General features: G+C 47.8%; 1 protein-coding gene across 1 annotated transcript in view; it reads right to left on the bottom strand.

Moving 5' to 3' along the window:
* Positions 1-16190, bottom strand: part of LOC122930545 (granulocyte-macrophage colony-stimulating factor receptor subunit alpha-like) — a 129585-nt gene that overhangs the window by 97094 nt on the left and 16301 nt on the right. Inside the window, exon 3 of the mRNA XM_044284015.1 lies at positions 2066-2214. Within this exon, the coding sequence (XP_044139950.1) occupies positions 2066-2214 (149 nt within the window). The remainder of the gene's footprint in view (positions 1-2065; positions 2215-16190) is intronic.

Here is a 16190-nt window from a genome sequence, read left to right as displayed (position 1 = left end):
TACAATATGTCACGAGAAAACAATCTCAGAGTTCCAGAGTTATTACCACATAAAGTTAAACATGTCAGATTTGCAAAATATAGCTTTGTCCTTATGGTGAAAACTGGCTTGGTCTTGAAGGGGTTAAACAATCATGTGCAAATGTTTCCCGCCAGTGTAATATTTATCAGCTATCAACAGGAATCGACACAGTGGGAGAGATTTATCAAACTACTGTAAAGTAGAACTAGCCCATAGCAACCAATAAAATTCCAGCTGTGAAAAATGAAAGGTGGAATCTGATTTGTTGCTATGGGCAACTAAGCCAGTTCTACTTTACACCAGTTTGATAAATCACCCCCAATGGGAATCTGTCACCAGTTTTATGATGTCGAAACTAAGGGAAATATAAATAGCAGCAGATCCCATTAGCAAAATACTGAGTCACTTGCTTTAACTGACCCAGCCATTTTGCTAAAATCTTGTATTGAACAGCTCCAGTACATAATGGATTAGTGATGAGCGGCAGGGGCTATATTCAAATTTGCGATATTTCACAAATATTTTGTAGAATATTCATCATATATTTGCAAATTTCGAGAATTTGAGATTATTTTATTGAATGCGAGAAATCGCGTAATGCAAATTTGTAACGCAAAATGCATTTTTCAAGCTGGTATAAGTTTCCTGAGACTGGAGAAAATGGTTGGCACGGCAGAACATTAGAATAGCTTTATATGCAGATAGAGTCAAGTGCTCCAATATAATCAAGATTGTGCTTATCGGCAGTGATTAGAATATTTTATCGCACTATGTGCAATTTTTCATTTTAGCAGGTCTGACTACAGATTACTGATTGGTGCTCTAAGTATTGTTGTGAACTTGACATTGCTTCCTTCTCATTGGCCCACAAGCAAGAAGAAGAGAGGAATCATGTGTTCAGATGGAAAAAAAATGCTGAATATTCGATATAACGAATATATAGCACTACATTGTAAATATTCGCAAATTCTCGAAGTGGCAATTTTTGCGATAAAAATTTGCTATTTGAATATTCGTGCTCAACACTAATAATGATGAGTCCCGAATATTCATGAGCTCCTGGCGCTCTCACCTGCTCCTGAAAAAAACTGTCACTCAGAGGCAGGTGAGTGGGGAGAGCCGTGAGCTCATGAATATGGTGACTCATCAGCATGCACTGGAGCTGTTAGAACCTAGCACCAGAACACCGGGGACAGAATACCTTTAAGTTGGGGAACCTTGTATCAGCGAGCATCTCTTTTTAAAGGGTAACTGTCACACTTAGACCCTAATTTCAATTTTTATATATGTAGTTACTAATAACATGATATTCCAGAATCAGTTACTATTAGACTGACTTACCCCATATTTAACAAGATTCAGCCCTTAGCAACCAGTCTGCATAAAACTGCAATTTTCACTATTCAGTTAAGATGGCCGCCACTGCCCTCACCCTGAGGCTAATTCAGCCTGCCCTCACTAGCCAGTAACAATAGCCTCCCAAAAGTGTCAGTAACCAGAGCCCTCCCCCTATAGGGCTAATCTCCTGCAGCACAAAGGGGTCCTCTTACCACATGTTGCTTTAATTTACACACTGAGCAGACGGCAGATCTCCCTTCCCTGCTCTGCGCTGCTTCGACCCTGCATTGTCCCTGTCTGCTGAGTGAGGGAGCGTCTGCCAAGCGCAGGGACAGGGAGAAGTGCACACAGCCCAGGCACTGTTATCAGGGAGGACCTGGCTCTAATCATTTACTTACAGTCCCTGGCTGTCAGTAATGTGACCTTGCAGGCTGCGTGCTTCTGCGTCCTCCGTCCTTCAACACATAGACGGACCATGCCTAGCAACCCTATTTTAAGCACAAGTAAAAGTAGGCCGTACAGGGAACAAAAATGTGGAATTAAGGGGTAATTGAATACACAGTGAAAAGTTAAAATAGGGCCACCAAGGTGATATCAATCACCACAATCCAATACTCCCAAAAAAATAATAATACGACAGTTATCCTTTAAGTCAAACTCACAGGATTTTATACAGAAAAACAAAATATGAATAGAATATTCTTACGTTCAGCGTTACACGATGTCCTTTCTGAAGATTGACCTTATAATAATATGCCTCCATGGACTTTGTTATATTGCAGTTCCAGGTAATATTGATGAGTCCAGGAGAAAGGTTGATTTTGAAATCTTTAAGTAATGGAACAATATTTTCTTCTGTAAAGTTGAAAAAAAGCAAATCTTGATAAACAGTTTCTAAATTAAACTCAATTTTTGATTCACTTTGTTACTTATATTTTAATGACAATCATTTGTAGTGATGAGCGGCAGGGGCAATATTCGAATTCGCGATATTTCATGAATATTTTGCAGAATATTGGTGATATATTCATGAATTTGAGAATTTGCGATTAATTTCTTGATTGCAAAGATCAGCAATGTAATATTTGCGTAATGCGCGCGCAATACAGGCATGGGTCACTTTTGCTACATTTTCCAAGCTGCTAGAAGTTTCCTGAGACTAGAGAAAATGGTCAGCACAGAGAACATTAAAAATGGCTTTATATGCAGATAGAGTGCTCCAATATGGTCGCGATTGCGCTAATCGGCACTAATGATGCAAATATTTTGTCGCAATGCGTTACATTTCACATTTTAGCAGGTCTGACTACATATTACTGATTGGTGCACTATGTATTGTTGTGACATCACAGCATTATGTCTGTAGCATGTATGTATGGACAGTAGAACTTTTCACACTGCACTGCAACATCTACACTATATCAGGATATAACCTACACGGACTATCTCCCACTAACTATCTGTAATTTATATATATACATACACACACACTGCTCAAAAAAAATAAAGGGAACACTTAAACAATACAATGTAACTCCAAGTCAATCACACTTCTATGAAATCAAACTGTCCACTTAGGAAGCAACACTGAGTGAAAATCAATTTCACATGCTGTTGTGCAAATGGGATAGACAACAGGTGAAAGTTATAGGCAATTAGAAAGAGTGGTTCTGCAGGTGGTGACCACAGACCACTTCTCAGTCACAGACCACTTCTCAGTTCCTATGCTTCCTGGCTGATGTTTTGGTCACTTTTCAATGCTGGCTGTGCTTTCACTCTAGTGGTAGCATGAGACAGAGTCTAGAACCCACACAATTGGCTCAGGTAGTGCAGCTTATCCAGGATGGCACATCAATGCGAGCTGTGGCAAGGTTTGCTGTGTCTGTCAGCGTAGTGTCCAGAGCACGGAGGCGCTACCAGGAGACAGGCAAGTACATCAGGAGACGTGGAGGAGGCTGTAGGAGGGCAACAACCCAGCATCAGGACTTCTACCTCTGCCTTTGTGCAAGGAGGAACATGAGGAGCACTGCCAGAGCCCTGCAAAATGACCTCCAGCAGGCCACAAATGTGCATGTGTCTGCTCAAACGGTCAGAAACAGACTCCATGAGGGTGATATGAGGGCCTGACGTCCACAGGTGGGGGTTGTGCTTAGAGCCCAACACCGTGCAGGACGTTTGGCAGTTGCCAGAGAACACCAAGACTGGCAAATTCGCCACTGGCACCCTGTGCTCTTCACAGATGAAAGCAGGTTCACACTGAGCACATGACAGACGTGACAGAGTCTGGAGACGCCGTGGAGAACGCTCTGCTGCCTGCAACATCCTCCAGCATGACTGGTTTGGCATTGGGTCAGTAATGGTGTGGGGTGACATTTCTTTGGAGGGCCGCACAGCCCTCCATGTGCTCGCCAGAGGTAGCCTGACTGCCATTAGGTACCGAGATGAGATCATATGCCCTTGTGAGACCATATGCTGGTGCGGTTGGCCCTGGGTCCCTCCTAATGCAAGACAATGCTAGACCTCATGTGGCTGGAGTGTGTCAGCAGTTCCTGCAAGACGAAGGCATTGATGCTATGGACTCGACCCGCCCGTTCCCCAGACATGAATCCAATTGAGCACATCTGGGACATCATGTCTCACTATCCACCAACGTCACGTTGCACCACAGACCGTCCAGGAGTTGGTAGATGCTTTAGTTCAGGTCTGGGAGGAGATCCCTCAGGAGACCATCCGCCACCTCATCAGGAGCATGCACAGGCATTGTAGAGAGGTCATACAGGCACGTGGAGGCCACACACATGTCACAACCAGACAGCTGAGAAGCTCTGACAGAAGCCTTTCAGAACCTCCTCCTTGAGTTTCTTTGTTGTGATGTTCAGTTCCTCATCTCGTTAGCCTCTCTCAGCTGTCATGTAGTTGGACTAATTGCATCCCTTTAAATTCCGCCCCATAATGCATTACTGGGCGGCTTATACTACTTCCTGGAGTGTGTGTGCATGCTGATCTTGTTTTCCAGTCTGCTACAAAGTTAAGTGCTGAACATTTATCTGTTATTTTCTGTTTGCTGGATCCCAGATGACCCTGACTCCCTCCGTGTCTGGTGTAGGGAGCTGGTTGTCTTGTCCCCTCACTATTGTAGGGTGTTCAGGGGTTATATAGTCGAGGTACGTGGATATGCAACCATCCACCTCTGGGATCTTTGCATAGGCTGAGCAGCCAGGGAAAGTCTCAGGTCTTTTGCAGGGGTCTCCCTTTTGGTTCCTTAGCTTTGGATCCAGTGAGTCATATATGCATGTTGCTTTGTCTTGTTTCCTGTACACCGTCCGTGACAACACACTACTGAGCCTCATTTTGACTTGTTTTAAGGACACTTGTTTTAAGGACATTATATCAAAGTTGGATCAGCCTGTAGTGTGTTTTTCCACTTTCATTTTGAGTGTGACTCCAAATCCAGACCTCCATGGGTTGAAAAATTTAATTTCCATTTTTTAATTTTTGTGTGATTTTGTTGTCAGCACATTCAACTATGTAAAGAACAAAGTATTTCAGAAGAATATTTAATTAATTCAGATCTAGGATGTGATATTTTTGTGTTCCCTTTATTTTTTTGAGCAGTGTGTATATATATGTAAAGATGGCCTTGCGGTTCGCTTGGCGGTCATTTTGCGGCGAACCACAAGAGAGGAAGAGGAGGGGAGTTCGGAGGGAGAGACAGATCAGCAGATAGGGAGGAGAAGTAGGAGAAGCAGGCAGAACTCGCAGCACACAGGAGGAAAAAAGCAGACTGCTGTGGAATTTCCACTCACAGAGAAAAAGTTGCGAGTACCAATCCTACAGTGCATGCAAGAAGAGGGCTTTTTTAAGATGTGTTGGTCACTTCGGATATGAGATCCTTCTTGCTGCCAACCCATCGACAGCTGTCCTCCGGATCCAGCCTCAGGGAAAGCCTAGACCGACAGATGTCTAACTACATCGGGTTAATGGTCGATGTGGACGCTCTGAGAAGCGAGGAACCCCTGGACTACTGGGTGTGCAGGCTTGACCTGCCGCCAGAGCTGCCACAATTTGCCATGGAACTCTTGGCTTGTCCCTCGTTGAGTGTCCTGTCCTAAAGGACGTTCAGCGTAGCAGGGGGGATCATAACCGATAAGTGCACCCACCTAGCTCACGACAGTGTGTACTACCTCACATTTCTTAAAACGAATGAGGCATGGATCTTGGAGGAATTCAACACCTGTGACGACAACATTTAATTGAGTTTCCTCACGACAGCCCTCAAATATCCGCCACCACCCAGAACAAATAATGTTCCCTGTCTTAGGTAAATACAACAGAATAAAAGGCCTTTTGTCATGCAGGGGGGTAGGGAGAAGTGCACCCCTGACTGCCACCCACGCCTCTGTCCAGCGCAACTGGGTGGAAGTCACTAACTTATGTAAGTGCGGAAAGGACAAACAAGACAATACAGAAAGTCCAGGTAGCAGAAGTCAATACCAGAAAGTCACAGCAGAACCAAGGAGCAGGCAAAGCGAGTCAAAACATGAGCCAGGAGTCAAACCAGGAGATAACAGAAAGATACAAGGAGCGGGCAAGGAAGAGTCAAAACACGAGCCGGGAGTCAATACAAGGAGATACCACAATGCACAATGAGCAGACGAGGGCGAGTCAATACACTAGCCAAAAGTCATTAAACAAAATCAGAGGAAATCATGCAGAAGTTCACACTAGGTAAAGGACCTTAAAGGGGTTGTCCGGGTTCAGAGCTGAACCCGGACATTCCCATATTTTCACCCCGGCAGCCCCCCTGAGCCTAGCATCGGAGCATCTCATGCTCCGATGCGCTCCAGTGCCCTGCGCTAGATCGCGCAGGGCACGGGCTCTTGTGTTTTCAATAACACACTGCCGGGCGGTAACTTCCGCCCAGCGGTGTGTTCGGTGGCGTCACCGACTCTGAGGGGCGGGCTTTAGCTCTGCCCTAGCCGTTTTACTGGCTAGGGCAGAGCCAAATCCCGCCCATCAGTGCCGGTGACATCACCGGGGTTCCTCTCAGCCCCATAGAGAGCCCCGGTACGTCACCGGAACTCAGAAAAATGGCTTTGCCCTGTTCAATTTAGGGCAAATGAACTGCTCCGATGCTCATGTAAGGGGGGCTGCCTGGGTGAAAATGGAGGGCTGTCCAGGTTCAGCTCTGAACCTGGACAACCCCTTTAATATCAGTCAACCTGTGGCCAGCAGGCTGCCTGTTAAATAGTGAGGAGTAGGAGTCATGTGACGTGGCCATCGTCACATGACTCGCTCTTCTGCATCCAGCTGAGCGCTGAGTGCTCAGCTCGGCGCTCAGACTCAGCCTTGTTACTATGGGAGCGAAGGACGCCAGCCACGCTGGAGAGGTGGGCGCGGCCGGGTCCTCCCCGCCCCTCGCTTTGATCTCACTGCAGGGCGCCAGCGACGCTGAGGAGAAGTAGCGGCTCGTCGGTGCCCTGTGACACCTTTTCTATCTGGTGAATGCCTAATGTTTGGGACCTCAGAGGAATTCAACACCTGTGACGAACACGTGTTATCGAATTTCAACTATTATCTTATTTTTTTTTTTTTCAAGAGGGTGATTTTGTTAGCCATGTTTTTAATCCAGTTTTATATTTTTTGTTCTTTTAAACATATGTATTTGACATCTATTTGTACTGGCCTGCAGTAAAATTGATATCTAATGACTGTCTAATATACCTGCAGCCATATAATTACTTGTTCTTTTCTGTAGAGTGAATTAATAATTTTTTGGGCCTGTAGTCCACTGGCCTGCAGTAAAATTAATATCCATTGACAGTTTAATGTACCTCCGGCCACATAATCACTTGATCTTTTATGTACGGTGAATGCATAATTTTTGGAGCCTGTAATCTAACTGGCCAACAGTAAAATTGTTATACGGTGACCGCCTAATTTACCTCCAGCCACATTATCAATTGTGCTTTTCTGTATGGTGATTGAATAATTTTTGGGGCCTGTAGTCCAATGGCCTGCAGTAAAATTGATATCCATTGACCGTCTAATATACCTCTGGCCACATAATCACTTGATCATTTATGTATGTTGAAGGTATAATTCTTTGGGCCTGTAACCTGACTGGCCAACAGTAAAATTGTTATACGGTGACCGCCTAATGTACCTCCTGCCACATTATCAAATGTTCTTTTTTGTCCGGTGAATGCCTAATGTTTGAGGCCTGTACTACACTGGCCTGCAATAAAATTGATATTGAATGACCTTCTAATATGCCTCCAGCCACATAATTACTTGTTCTTTTCTGTCCGGTGAATGCCTAATGTTTGGGACCTCGAAGGAATTCAACACCTGTTGACGACGACCACGTGTTATCGAATTTCAACTATTATCATTTGGGGTTTTTTCAAGAGGGAGGATTTCGTTAGCCATGTTTTTGATCCAATTTTATATTTTTAGTTCATTTAAACATATGTATTTGACATCTATTTGTACTGGCCTACAGTAAAATTGATATCCGATAACTGTCTAATGTACCTCCAGTCACATAATCACTTGATGTTTTCTGTCAGGTGAATGCCTAATTTTTGGGGCCTGTACTCCCGCGGCCTAAAATAAAAAAAATTCTAGGATACAGCAGGCCACATTTTTGAAATTTTCCCTGTATGATGCATATAAATGGTCCATGATTAAAATACATATTTCTGGTGGGAATTTTTGCCATTGATCCCCCTCTGGTATGTCACTGTCCATGTTGTGGGATGTTTTGTGCACTTCTTGTAAGTATTCGGTGGCTGCAATAATGATCTGAAGGTTTTTCAGGTTCGCCTGCCATTAAAGTGAATGGGGCCCGCCGCGAACTTGCGATTAACAAACATATGATCGCGTTCGCGAATTGGCCCGGCCGATGTTTGTCCATTACTATATAGAGGCTATCTAACTATCTATATAATGTAATGAGTGGAAAGCACAGAGCGCATCAATGACACTGCTGTTTCTCTCAGAACTTTAAAAAAAACTGTAGAAAATGGCTGCTGGGGAGGCTCTTATATAGTAAGGGGTAGGCAAGTTTCCTATTGATTGCTAGGGATGTTGCTAAGCTCAGACAAAGAGATTGCAGCCTTCTTATTGGCCCACAAGCAAGAAGCAGGGAGGGATCATGGGTTCAGATGGAAAAAAAATATTAGAATATTCAAAAATACGAATATATAGCACTATATTCTAAATATTCTCAAATTCTCAAAGTGCCAATATTCACTGCTCAAAAATATTTGCGTCCAACACTAGTCATATGTTGATGGCAAAATATAAATTACTTTAATGTATTCTGTTAACAATATTTTATAGTGCTGCTGGACCAATAATATACCAAGTCAATATTCAATGGTATTGAACATCATTGTATTTAAAGCAGGGGCAGATATAGGACTGTACAGGGATGGATGTGCTACTTGTACCGCAGTAAATTTTCCTTAATTTAGTAATCTACCCCCTTTGCTACCTTTAATATGTATACCATAGGATCAATATCACTACACAAGCACCACTGTAGCCACCACTGTAGCCAATAATACTGCCATACAGTAACTATGTAGTAGATACCAGGTCCATAAAGATGCTCCGCAGTGTAATATCATTCTGCAGATTTCGACAGAGAAAACTGCACTGATCAGGCACAGTCAAATGTATAATGTACCTCTCCTGACATGTCTGCTTTACTAAATACTTGTAGTCTTCATAAAACACAGGTATCACAATACACAGTAGGGAAGTCACTACATGTATATCTGTACATCAACATGTGTGTGAGGAATGTGAAATTATGATCTAATGCCAGCCATGATCTAATTCCAGCCATTTGCTTTGAGATAACAGAGGGAGTGAACTCTGCAGGGGTCCTGGATTCAAGCAGGCCACATGCGTATAATTCACACCTCACTCAGCCAGCACGAAGGCCAACTCATTCTACAGGGGAAAAAAAAAACTGTAGGGGATCTCAGCTATTACCCAGATGACTCAAATCCATCAGACATCATGGAACCAGGGATTTATATGGAATTATGAATTGCCCGTCTATCACAGGCATAAACCAGCTTTATATCTGCGACCCTGGGGCCAAGTCGGACAAGCCCCTGGTCGTAGTTTTGGGGTCGGGTGCCAGGAAGGGGAGATAGAGAGATCTCCCAGCAGGAACCTAATAACCCAGGCGGACCCGGTGGTCCTAGAACTAACTCCCTGTGACCTTCTGGTCTGGAGGTATAGGCCATAATAGCTGACATGGCATATTATCAAACAAGGAACTGTTGGCAGTCTACCGGGCTGAGAAAGCTCTGTTTCACTGGGGCAGTGAAAAGGCTATCTCAGCTTGTCAGAGTTGTGAGCGAGTGTGGAGTTACACCAGAGGCCGCCAAAGGCCGAGTGGACTACCATCTCTTACTCCCCTGCCTCTCTGTGCCCACATGGACAGGAGGAGTCTGTGTAAACTGTATCAGGCTGACCTTACGTGCTCCCAGAAAGGGCTTTAATGTCACGTCTTGGAAACCAGTGACTAAACCGTATCTCGTGAGCTTGCCGTAGTTAGAGGTTCAGTATTCGCCACATATTTCCTCCCCCCTTTGAAGAGCGCTAGGGGGCAGCACGTTCCTGTGTTCCCCCGTGCACCCTCTCCTTGGCGAGATAACCCGTCGGCATTCCCGTGGTCACAGCCTTTCCTATGGCGAATGGTAAAGTGATACTGCTGTAGAGCAAGGCTCCAGCGTAGCAACCTCCCATTTGTTCCTGACACGGTGTTAAGCCAGCTGAGGGAGTTGTGGTCCGTCTCCACAGTGAAGTGGCGCCCATATAAGTACGGCTGCAGTACCCAAATAATTGCCAGGCACTCCTTCTCCATCGTGGATTAGGCCACCTCCCTCGGCAGGAGCTTCCGACTCAGGTACAAAACGGGGTGTTCCTGGCCCGTAGTGTCGACCTGGCTGAGCGCGGCACCGAGGCCAAAATCACTGGCGTCGGTCTGAACTATAAGCGGCCGCATGAAGTCGGTGGCTTGTAGTACAGGGAAGCTTGAGAGGGCGGCCTTCAGGGCCCGGAAGGCTGTCTCGCAGTCGTTAGTCTGTCAGTGGTTTTACCAGGCTACTATAGTGGGGGACGAACCTCCTAAAGTACTTGGTGGTGCCCAGGAAGGACATCACCTATTTAATGGTCCTGGGGGTGGGCCAGGATGCCAGTTTCCCGGGCTGTGGCTTCATGGCCCCCCTGCCTACCCGGTGCCCCAGGTAGTGGACCTCGCTCATGCCTAGATGGCACTTTTTGGGATTTACGGTTAAGCCTGCCTGGCGTATCCGCCCTAGCACCTGCGTCAGGTGCTCTAGGTGATCCTCTCTTGTGGGACTGAAGACGGCAATGTCATCCAGGTACGCGGCTGCATACTCTTCAAGTCCCTTAAGCAGCATGTTGACCATCAGCTGAAAAGTGGCAGGGGCATTCTTCATGCCAAACGGCATCACAGTGGACTCGTACAATCAAAAGGGGTAATAAAGACAGAGTGTTCCCGCGCCTCACGGGTCTGGGGAATCTGCCAATACCCCATCCATGATGGTCAGGTGCTGGGCCCCGGACAACTGATCGAGTAGGTCATCAATACATGGCATTGGGTACGCAGTCCCCTGTAGTCCACGCAGAACAGGGTGGTCCAGTTCTTCTTTGGGACGAGGACCACAGACGAGGCCCAAACACTGTTGGATGCCTGGATGACCCCCAGCTTCAGCATCTTGTCAATCTCCTGGTGCATGTGCTGCTGCACCTCCAAGGAAACCCAATATGAACGCCGGATAGGGGGGAGATCCCCGGTATCCACGTGATGGACGGCCAACTCTGTCCTTCCGAGCTTGTTGCTGAACAGCTCCTGGAAGGGGTGAAGGGTGGCCTACAGCTGGGCCGTTGGCCCTTCAAGAGCTGTTGGCCCACCTCCACATCCTCGATAGACCCACCTGCCTTAACCTGGGCGAGCATGTCCAGGATGGTCTCCTCCTCCCCTTCTTCTGGAAGGTTGCATACAGGGAGTGCACATGCCTCCCTCTCATGATGTGACTTCATCATGTTCACGTGGAAGGCCTTCTGTCTTCCCTGGGCGTGGTCCAGGGTAACCAGGTAAGTTACGGCATTGAATCGCTGGTGCACAAGGCACGGGCCTTCCCAGGCCATCTGAAGATTGTCCTGAGATACGTGGACAAGTACCCATACCTTTTCACCCACCTGGTCGTATGATCGCTTCTGGTCGGCCTGGGCTCGCTCCATATTATCATGACATACTCAACGACTGATACTCCAGGGGTGGCAACATATCCCTCCCAGGCCTCTTTCACCAGAGCCAGGGGCCCCTGCACACATCACCCGAACAGGAGCTCGAAAGGGGAGAACCCTATGGAGGCCTGTGGGACCTCCCGGTAGGCGAACAACAGGTGTGGGAGGCACTGCTCCCAGTCATGCCCGTAGGAGTTTACCAACATCTTAAGCATCTGCTTTTAGGTACCATTAAACCATTCGCACAGGCAGTTGGTCTGTGAGTGGTACGGGCTGGTCACCAGATAATGCACCTGCGTCTGCCTGGGGAAATCCCACTCTGGAGAAAATCTCCAGCAAGGCTGTGGCTACCTTATCAGCCCAAATAGATGACAAGGCTACCGCTTATGGATACCAGGTGGCATAATCTACTACCATCAATATGAAGTGTTTCCTGGAGCTACTAGGAATTGAAAGCTGTCAAATAAGATCCACTGCCACCCTCCTAAAAGGCTTTTCAATTATGGGCAGTGATACCAGTGGGGCTTTGGGGCGCGGCCCGCCTTCCCCACCCGCTGGCAGGTGTCATATGAACGGCAGTAGGCAATCACATTGGACCCCAAATTTGGCCAGTAGAAATTCTTGGCTAATCGGGCCTTTGTCTTAGTGACCCCTAGGTGTCCAGCCATCGGAATCTCATGCGCAACCCGCAACAACTCCTCTCCTGAATGGATAGGGTACCACTAGCTGTCGTTTCCTAGGCCACACCTCCGGTGAGCCCGCTGGACTGTGACCCGTACAGCTATCTTTGGTCCGAGACCACCAGCTCAAGGTCTGAGTCCAAGGGAGGCTGTGCCGCCTGCTCCTTCAGAGCGTTCATGCTGGTGTCAGCCACTAAAACCGCCTAAAACTCCTCACCGGATGTGGCCAGAATAGACGAGACTGCCATGTCCTCTGTCAGGTCCCCGGGACCTGTCTCCTGGCCTCCGTCTGACTCTGCAGCCACTTGGTTGGAAGGGGGAAAGCCATCAGACCCATAAGGGGCCCCTAGACCCTCCCAGAGCTCCCACTGCGTGTGACAGCAGCTATGGCCGCTGCCACCACGGTTAGTGCCTGCTTCCCCTCAGCTTCCGACCAAGTCGCCAGTCCAGATAGACTAACCTGGCCCTCTGTAATCCCAGTTGTGGAGGAACCCTGCACTTAGGCCTTTCCTGGGAGCCCTACTTTTCCTGGGACATCCCTGACCTTATTTGCATCCTCCTCCTCCACAGCTGTCTGCCCCCTGCTTGTCCTCTCAGTAACCACACCCAAGGACAACAGGTTCCAGTATGCTTGCTGGCCACACCCTGGGGCCTCAGCGCAGCTGGTGTGAATGATCCCCTCCCCACTGAGGGAAGAGGCACACATTACATCCCCCACCCCCACATCACCATCAACAGGCATGTTATCAGTACCAAGAGGGTATCACATTCTGGGGGATCGGACCTTGAGGTGTCAGGTGTTAGACAAAGCCGCCCCAAGTCTGTCCCCAGCAAAACACTGGCAGGGATATTTGAGGATATCCCCACCTCCCTTACTCCTTGACTGTTGCCCCAGTCCAAATAGACCTTGGCAACGGGAGTGCCGGTTCTACTTCCCCTATCCTGGAAACAGTAAGGGATCTCCCGGGCACAAGTTCAGGTCGTACCAGAGTCATCTCAGCGCCGGTGTCTCTAAGTCCCATGGCCACAGCCTGGCCCACGGTGACTGGTTAAAAATTGTCAAGAGGCCTCCCACCACCCCACCAACACTCAACACAGTGGACGGTTTTCGGGCTGAGGACTAGGATGGTTCTCTCGGGTGCTGGGGACACAAGGCCTTGAAGTGCCCTGACTGCTTGCACAGGTGGCAAAGTCGGGGTTCCCCCACCGATGTGGAAAGTGAAGCAGGGGCCAGTGCCCACTTGGGCCTAGGGGCAGGGGCAGCAGGTGCAGCGTGCGTCCGGTTTCCGGGTCTCTGAAGTCCTGTTGTTGGTGTACTCATTGGCCCCTGTTGGCTTCCGGTCACAAAGGTACTGCTGGAGGTCCTGCAGGTAATTCCACAAAAACTGGTCTGTGGCAATGAGCTCCTTCAGCTGCTGGACGGTGGTGAGCTCCAATCCCATGGTCCATTGGTCGACCGCTCTCAGCAAGACCCGCATCTGATCAGCCCAGCTCTGGGTAGGGCCCCGCTGCAAACACTGGAGCTTCTTCCGGTACGTCTCTGGGGTCAAGTTGTGATGCCGGACCAGAGCCTGCTTGATGTCCTCATAGCTCAGGATTCCCTCATAGCTCAGGATGGGCAGGTACCATAATATTTCCAGGGCTTTTCCCCTGAGACGTGGCATTAGTAATCGGACCCACTCCCACTGGTCCTCTGGCAGCTGGTACTGATGGCAGGCCGTCTCAAATGCCAACAAGAAGGTGTGCAAGTCCCCATCTTTGTCCAGCAGGGGGAAGTCCTCCGATGTGGTTTTGGAATCCGGATCTCTGGAGACTCAAATCGGGCTCGGGAGGACTGCTGAAGTTGGAGCTGGAGCATTTGCAGCTGGTGCTCATGCTCAGCCTGTGCTTACTCGCGATGCTCTGCAGCCTCTGCTTGCTTGTGACGTTCTACAGCCTGCTCACAATGTTCTGCAGCTTCTGATTGCTCGCGACGCTCTGCAGCTGCCATGAGGATCTCGCAGGCAGCCTGATCTCCGGACTAGAGACGTTCCACGGCAGCTTTTAGCAGAGCAGCCGAGCCTGCCTAGCTGGGGGGATGGGCAGTTGGAGGGTGGCCCACTGCGGGCCCGACCGCCGGCAACTGGCTACTTAGGGAGCTTTGGCTGTGCTCCCCCTCGCCTTGAAGAAAATTGCCTTCCATCTTCTCTTGGCCCCTCATCTGGACTGCTTTTTCCCCGTCACCATTCATAGCATTGGCCATATCCTTAGCTTTGCTCCTTGTGATACTGGCCATCATTGCAACTGATGATCTCTGACACAGACTGCAACCTGATTCACACACACACACACACACACACACACACACACACACCTTATGGTATTTTCACTGTTTAGTGTTGAGCTGATCTTAAGACTCCAGTGGCCAAACCTCCTGCTGGTTAGTGATGACCAGCATAGGCAATATTTGTTTTTGCAACATTTCGCACATTTTTGCCAAAATATTCACCATAAATATGCAAATTCTACAATTCGTGATCTCCAGTCATTATTTTCTTGATTGCAAAAATCGGCAATGTAATATGCACTTATTGCACATGCAATACAGGCATGGCTCACAGTAATTCTTATCACAGCGCACTAATCCCTATTACAGCACAGTAATCCCTATCACAGCACAGAAAAACAGACAGCAAATTGATTTTTTTTCCAAAGATGAAAGACAAAGACACTAATCCCTATCACAGCACAGTCATTACTATCACACTACCTAACACCCTGCACTGAAACCTATCAGCTACACTATTCCACTATCTAACTTACACTGACTAATGTAATTTAATAATGACCCAGATGACTCTGCAAAGCACAGAGCCCAGCAAAGACACTGCTCTCTCTCTCCCTCTCTCTCTCTCTCTCTCTCTGTCTCTCTCTCAAAACTGCAAAAACCTGAAGAAAATGGCTGCTGTAGAGTTTCCTATTTAGTAAGGGGTAGGCAACTTTCCTATTGGTTGCTAGGAATGTTGCTAAGCTTAGACAAACATATAGCAGCCTTCTCATTGGCCCAGAAGCAAGAAGCAGTGAGGGTACTGATCTAGAATATTCGCTATTACAAAGATATAGCACTATATTCTAGATCTTTGCAAATTCTCGAAGTGCCGATATTTGCGATAAAAATTCACGCTTCGAATACTCACGATCAACACTACTGCTGGTAGTCTTTAGTGTCCGGGAGTATGGGTCCCACACTCACACATACTAGTATCTTGATCCCACTTTGTTACCACCAGTATGTGACGAATACCACACCTCGTGGCCCCGCCTGACCAACGGCTGACCACTGGTTTGTCGGAACTGCTAGCCCACCAACTACTGCCATATAAACTGGTGGACTCGGAGGCCTTTAGAAAATTTGTGGCCATTGGCACATCGCAATCGAAGGTCCCCAGAAGGAAATATTTCTCCCAGAAGGGCATCCCAAAGCTATAGGCCACATTCAGCGGCAATTGAAAATATCTCTGGTACACAGTGTCGGTGCCAAGATACATCTGACCACAGACACGTGGTCTAGCAAACACAGGCAGGGAAGGTACATAACTTTTACTGCCCACTGGGTGAATCTTCTGACGGCTGTCAAGCATGTAACCGGTGGCACACATGTGGATTTGGTGTTACCGCCACGGATTGCATGCAGGCCTGCCTCTTTTTCTCCTCCTCCTACTCCATCCTCCGTCTCCTCATTGGCTGACTCCTACTTTTCCACTGCTACCGCCTCTTTCGCTGCATTCCCCAAGCTCCCCAGAACCTATTCGACGTGCCAGGTGAGACGTTGTGGCCATTGTGCCTGGAAGCCAAGAGCCACACCGGTCCTGC

This window comes from Bufo gargarizans, chromosome 3, assembly GCF_014858855.1.
Source record: "Bufo gargarizans isolate SCDJY-AF-19 chromosome 3, ASM1485885v1, whole genome shotgun sequence".
Classification (NCBI taxonomy): domain Eukaryota; kingdom Metazoa; phylum Chordata; class Amphibia; order Anura; family Bufonidae; genus Bufo; species Bufo gargarizans.
The sequence above is the reverse complement of the archived record's forward strand: the minus strand, read 5'-3'. Positions and strand labels throughout refer to the sequence as shown.